General features: G+C 48.5%; 1 protein-coding gene across 1 annotated transcript; it reads left to right on the top strand.

Moving 5' to 3' along the window:
- The first annotated feature begins 240 nt into the window (after positions 1–240).
- LOC127342633 (vacuolar-processing enzyme gamma-isozyme) lies at positions 241–6,450 on the top strand. The gene is made up of 9 exons (XM_051368620.2): positions 241–529; positions 1,234–1,398; positions 3,562–3,718; positions 3,892–3,977; positions 4,063–4,262; positions 5,140–5,188; positions 5,267–5,482; positions 5,629–5,835; positions 5,986–6,450. The coding sequence occupies exons 1-9, from the start codon at positions 320–322 to the stop codon at positions 6,166–6,168; spliced, it is 1,473 nt and encodes a 490-aa protein (XP_051224580.1). The 5' UTR covers positions 241–319; the 3' UTR covers positions 6,169–6,450.
- The last annotated feature ends 292 nt before the right edge of the window (positions 6,451–6,742 follow it).

The following is a 6,742-nucleotide window of genomic DNA, read 5'->3' as shown; positions in this document are numbered from 1 at the left end:
TGCTCAGAAGATAGCTATCGGTGAAAATAACATCGGCTACTTTTGCAAGGCGTTCGTGTAATCTTCACTCGAGAAACCACTTGCCTCTTTTCTGATAAAAAAAAAGGGGAAAAAACCTACTTACTTACGACCGGGTCCCGCCAGGGTGCAGAGGCCCCACCTGCCAGTCACATAGAGAATTGTTCATTAAGAAAATATCTCCTGCGGCGCCGGCGCATAATAAAAGCAGACGTTGCGGGCTTTCCCTTCCCTCAACCCAAATTAAACCCCTCCTCCTCCTTCCTCCTCTCACGGAATCCCAAACCCCCCAACGCCGGCCATGGCGATGGCGTCCTTCCGCCTCCTCCCGCTCGCGCTGCTGCTCTCCGCGCTCGTCCTGGCCGTCGCGCACGCCCGGGCCCCGCTGCTGGACCAGACCATCCGCCTCCCGTCGCAGCGTGCGGCGGGGCACGAGGAGGACGACTCCGTCGGCACGAGGTGGGCCGTCCTCATCGCCGGCTCCAACGGCTACTACAACTACCGCCACCAGGTGCGCGCGCGTCCTCATGATTCCGTCGCCGTACCGTTCAGGCCGTTCGTTTTTGCCCGCGATCCTCTCGAATTTCCCGCTCCAGTCTGTCGGTTAATTCCTTGCGTGCTACCCTCCCCGTGCGAACAGAATGAAAAGGATATTTTCCGTTCCGTGTTGCTGCGCGTTCACGGAATCCGTCTCTACTGTTTTTTTGTGTGGTTGATATGGCCACTAATAATCATACCACAGTTGAACAATGATTTGGCCAACCCAGTTAATAATATGATACTGGCGCGTTGCCGTAGCGCAGTGAGGCGAAAAATAACGGTTTCGTGTGCAGCTCATTTAGCGTATCAACTGGGAAAAAAACATTTGAAGGTCGTACTACATATCAGATTGACTGAATTTTGGGGCCTGCTGGTAGTTGTGAGTTCCAGCCACTGACCAGTTTATTATATTGCTCCTATGGAAGCTATTGTAGTCCTGATCCTAATAAGCACGATTCCTTGTCTACGCACGTAGTAATTCTAATTAATTGCACTACTCAACCAAAATTGTTTTATTGTTGCTACCTACTGGCTTGGATGTCTCTGTGAGCACGATTTCAGCAGTATTTTTCTTGTCCTTTTGCTATTACACACTACTGCTATACTGGTGAAACTGGGAAGGGGTTAATGGCGACTATGCAGTGCCTTGTTTAATTTGGGAGCCGAAATTTGCAGGCGGATATCTGCCACGCCTACCAGATCATGAAGAAGGGCGGTCTCAAGGACGAGAACATCATTGTCTTCATGTATGACGATATTGCGCACCATCGGGAGAATCCCAGGCCGGGTGTCATCATCAACCACCCACAAGGTGGAGATGTCTATGCTGGGGTCCCAAAGGTAATCAATGTGTTTATTACTGCAAGCAACTTATTTACACTAGTTATTGATAGAGTAGTTGTTACAAACTCTTTGGTGGTTGTAGAAAAATGTGAAATGATGTTTTGTCGAAATTACACAACGAAATTACAATATCAGTTTTTACCTCGTTGAAAATGACAGAATCCCTAATTTTTTCTCAGCCTTTATGCTATTTTCCAATTGGTTCTGATTTCTGAATAGGAAAAGCAGCACCGGTCCACCTCCACCAGATTTGGGACTACTTATGTTAGAGTACGTCATGGGCCTGAGCCCGTTAGTCTTATGGTTTGCTTAGGGGTCAAGTAAGCCTTGCTTGGGAGTCAAGTAAACCTCTCTATATATGGAGAGGAGATGTATCAATCTAATCAAGCAAGAATTAAGAAGGAAATCCCTTCCCTCTTGCCCGGCCGTGGGCAAAAGGCCCCCGGCCGGCCTTCTCGCGCCCTCGCAGCCCTCTCTCTCCCTCCCAAACCCTAGCAGCCACATAACATTTGGTATCAGCTTTCCCGGGTTCGATCATGTCCAGCCCTCCACCGAGTTCTTCTCACCCACCGCCGCTGCACTCCGACGTCCCCGCCGTTCTCTCCCCGGCGGAGATCACCGCAGCCCTCCACGATCTCGCCACCGCGGTCCAGGAGATCCACCTCTACTTGGCTGGCCCCTACGGGCCACCGCCGGTGGCGCTGCTGCCGTGGCAACCGACGCACCAGGCGGCCTCCACCGCGATCGCCGGGCCGCTGCAGCCGATGTTGCTGCTGTCGTCGCCGCCACCCGACGTCAGGCTGCTGCAGTCCCCGCTGCCGCTGTCCACTATCTCCGGGCCAGGCCCTACCTCGGCGCCGGGGGTCCCTCTTCTCCAGCAGCCAGCCGCCTTCTTCCCCACCGGGACGCTGCAGCAGCAACAGCAGCTGCCGCCGCCACCAACGCCGCCCCTGCAGCTGCTGTCCTCACCGACGCTATCCCTGCCGTTCGGTGGGCAGCTGCAACAGCAGCAGCTGCTGCCGTCGCCACCAACACCGCAACAGCGGCGGCTGCCGCCACCGACACCGTCCCTGCCTTTCGGCGGTGTGGGAGCGACCTTGACCCCGGGCTCTACATCGACACCTCCCGGGATGCCCTTTCGCGAGGTCCGTTTTCCTCCGTCGCCGTCACCGCTTCCGGCATGGATCGCTATCCGCCACGTGTCAGCGGCGGTGAGGCTGCAGGCTGCTGCGCGCGGCCTCCTAGTGCGTCGGCGTGTGCGGGAGATGCGTGATCTGCAGCTGCAGCTCCTCCAAGTTGCGCTTCGTTGCGCGACGGACCTCGATCTCGTCCGTTGCGTTGGGGATCTTGGGCATGCGGTTTCCCCCACGAACGGCGGACATGCTGTTTTTCCCGCGGGCAGCGACCTCCAAGTCTGCGCCATCGACAGTCATCCGGCAGGGAGAAGGCATGGTGTCACCGACAGGAGCGCACCGCGTAGCACTACTGCATTCCGCCGCCGGCCGCCTCGCGGGCTCCTTTTGTCCCGCTGGTTTCCATGTGATCCAGGTGGTTGTACAGGTGCACGTCCGACGGGCGGATGGTGTCCACTTTATGTTCAAGGGTCAACAATAAAGCGTTCCAGTCTATTTCAGGTTGAGAGTAATAAAACAAGCCGAGATGTAAAAGGCTCGTATTTAGGTGTTAGGGTTGTGTTGCGTCGAGTCATGGTTTGTTTCGGTTGCAGCTCGAGGACGAGCTGCATGTCCAGGTGGGGTGTAGTGTTAGAGTACGTCATGGGCCTGAGCCCGTTAGTCTTATGGTTTGCTTAGGGGTCAAGTAAGCCTTGCTTGGGAGTCAAGTAAACCTCTCTATATATGGAGAGGAGATGTATCAATCTAATCAAGCAAGAATTAAGAAGGAAATCCCTTCCCTCTTGCCCGGCCGTGGGCAAAAGGCCCCCGGCCGGCCTTCTCGCGCCCTCGCAGCCCTCTCTCTCCCTCCCAAACCCTAGCAGCCACATAACAACTTAACAATAAGTGTGCCAAGTTTCTATAGGATAATGTTAATGCCCCGCAAGAAAAATTTGTCAACATCTTAATGAAATGAATCAACTAATGTAATGCTTTCCTATCCATAATTGTCCACATGTTTGACTTAATTTCTCTATTCCCACTGCAGGACTACACTGGGAAAGAGGTTAATGTCAAGAATTTCCTTGCTGTCCTGCTCGGTAACAAAACTGCTGTGACTGGTGGGAGTGGCAAAGTCGTCGACAGTGGCCCCAATGATCACATTTTCGTTTTTTACAGTGACCATGGGGGTCCTGGGGTTCTTGGTCAGTATTCAGAACCAACCATTCTTGCACTTCATGTCTTTTATTGCCTTTATCCTAGACTTTTAATTTCTGAAACCATCCAGAATAGATGTTTTATATGCATGCATACAAATTAGTTGTGTACAATTTAGTTATCATTAATATCCCATGTTTTTTTTTTGTAAAATTTTCAGGGATGCCTACCTATCCATACCTTTACGGTGATGATCTCGTAGATGTCCTGAAGAAGAAGCACGCTACTGGAACTTACAAAAGCCTGGTACCTGATCAATTCATTGGTTATTTTTGCTTTGCGCTCCTGCTTTAACCAATTGCTCAAAGTATATAGTTCTCTTATTTTGCAGGTGTTTTACCTTGAAGCTTGTGAATCCGGGAGCATCTTTGAGGGGCTTCTGCCTAATGACATTGGCATCTATGCAACCACTGCGTCTAACGCAGAGGAGAGCAGTTGGGGGACGTACTGCCCCGGCGAGTACCCGAGCCCTCCTCCGGAATATGACACCTGCTTGGGCGACTTGTACAGCATTGCTTGGATGGAAGACAGGTACTTCATTTCTCATCCCTGTCGGTTTGTCTTGCTGTGCTTTAGCACATTTATTTTTCACATGGTCAAATCATGTTCTGATACGTTAAGTTTGAACACACATCTGGCACTCACGTCAGTTAGTACTTTCGGGTACTGCACATGTGTTATTTCTATATGATTAACCAACTAGTACGGCACTATCTGCTATACTTCTTGATTTAAGTAAGATATTGATTTAACTAACACACAGGTGATAGCATCTGTTTTCGGAACAAGGGTGATATACATGTGTTGCTTACTTTTAGTTGCACATGCATGGCCAACAATTATGCTATGTGCATAGCATGTGCTGTAGTTTTAACTGGGCATTTTAAAAGCATGTTCTGACTTTGGTGTTTCGCGCAGCCCCTCAATTACACAATATAAATCTACCATTTAGATGTGTGACCCAGCTCAGTCAACTCTTTAAGCTGGAGCAAACCTTGTACACACGCGCACACAAAGGCACCCTGCGTATTATAGCTGCAAGCTTGCAAACACCCAACAGCGTGTGCACCATTGCTGCCTGGATACCATGCATTTAACTGGGCCGACTTGGAGCCTGGAGCCAACAAACAAGGATTGCAAGGCAAACCTGATGGCCATAGACGGGTTTCTTTCGTTGTTAAGGCTCCATGTTGTAGCATACTGTAGCTGTTGCATGAAACCATATTCTTATGAAATAGGAACAAAATGTCAGATATTCTCCTGCCGTCTGTCATGGTACTAATTGTTGCAGTTCACACCATGCCAGAGTTCAACACACTTGGGTCATTTGTTTTGAAATTTGTTTTACGCTGTGTTTCTTGGCCATTTTGGTTGTGCTCTAATAGCTTGAAACTTTCAATGTTGACAGCGATGTCCACAACCTAAGAACTGAATCTCTCAAGCAGCAGTATGATTTGGTAAGTCCTTCACACTTCAATTCATTTTAGCTTAACCTTGCAGAAGTTCTTGCCTAACATAACTTAATGGTTGAGCAGGTCAAGAAAAGAGCGGCGGCGCCAGAGGACTCATACGGCTATGGTTCCCATGTGATGCAATATGGTTCTTTGGACCTGAATGCTGAACATCTGTTCTTGTACATCGGGTCAAATCCTGCTAACGACAATACTTCGTTTGTTGAAGATAACTCACTTCCATCACTCTCAAGAGCTGTTAATCAGAGGGATGCTGATCTTGTTTACTTCTGGCAGAAGGTTTGTGCTTAGATCATGAGAAATCCTTGATGCTGATTTGTTTTCGCAAGATCCGTTGATCATTGCCAAGCATTGTCCACACGAATGAATTATGGATAAGCCTGAAGGATAAACTAACTAATTGGTTTCTTTTATCTTGCATGTAGTACCGGAAATTGGCCGAGAGCGCCCCTGAGAAAAATGATGCCCGGAAGGAATTGCTTGAAATGATGGGTCATAGATCTCACATAGACAACAGTGTTGAGCTGATTGGAAACCTTCTGTTTGGTTCTTCAGATGGTCCAATGGTTCTAAAGACTGTTCGTGCAGCTGGTGAGCCTCTTGTTGATGACTGGAGTTGTCTGAAGTCTACGGTAAGTCTCTTTTTGACTTTATTTGGTCATTTATCTGCATCTTCTGTTGTACCTTGATATTGTTAGTGGTCATTGTCTATGTGGCATGCGATGCAGTCAGGAATATGAATAATTTCGTTCGGAACTAATATGCTTCTTCCTTTTGTTCAGGTGCGTGCTTTCGAATCACAGTGTGGCTCGTTGGCACAGTATGGAATGAAGCACATGCGTTCCTTTGCAAACATCTGCAATGCCGGCATCCTCCCTGAAGTGATGGCAAAGGTTACTGCTCAGGCTTGCACGAGCATCCCAACCAACCGCTGGAGTGCCACACACATGGGTTTTAGTGCTTAAATCATAGATGAAGCAACTTAGTATGTCAGCTATTGTACCATACCAAATTTCCTTCCTGTTCACACAAGGTTAGTAGCGCTTGAATGAACCTTAGATGAATAAGAATGATGCCCATTATTTCTGCTATTCCACCACACAAAATCACCTTCGTTGTGCCTGACTTCTAATGTAAATATACCCTAGTAGAAAGGTGATTTCCTGTGAGTGCTGTACATGCTTGTGATAGTTTGTGATCAGATGTGTAGCTCGTAATTCCATATATGACGAATACAACTGCAGCTATTTCTGTGTCGCCCGAGTTCATATTCTGTACTGCTATATTTAATCATCCATTGTCTTTTGATACTGATTGATTTCTTGCTCAGATGGAACAGTGTGATTTTAACATCCAGGGATTGAAGGAGAGCAGCAACGCCTTTGTTTTGCTGTAACATCCATCTCTTTCCTTTACGCTTGTCTTGCAAAAGTTTCCATATCTATTTAAGAGTGCACAGCTACTATAGCTGTCAGAAATGAGCTACTTCCTCCTTAATAAGTGTCTGGTTTTATGTCAAACTTGAACTAAAACCACAAC

The sequence above is a fragment of the Lolium perenne genome, chromosome 3 (genome assembly GCF_019359855.2).
Source record: "Lolium perenne isolate Kyuss_39 chromosome 3, Kyuss_2.0, whole genome shotgun sequence".
In the NCBI taxonomy this organism is placed as follows: Eukaryota; Viridiplantae; Streptophyta; class Magnoliopsida; order Poales; family Poaceae; genus Lolium; species Lolium perenne.
This window is presented reverse-complemented; position numbering and strand designations above follow the sequence as displayed.

Coding starts and splice junctions, on each gene's coding strand:
- LOC127342633 (XM_051368620.2), top strand. CDS start 320: ATGGCGATGGCGTCCTTCCGCCTCCTCCCGCTCGCGCTGCTGCTCTCC. Junction 530..1,233: donor ACTACAACTACCGCCACCAG/GTGCGCGCGCGT, acceptor CGAAATTTGCAG/GCGGATATCTGCCACGCCTA. Junction 3,978..4,062: donor CTGGAACTTACAAAAGCCTG/GTACCTGATCAA, acceptor CTTATTTTGCAG/GTGTTTTACCTTGAAGCTTG.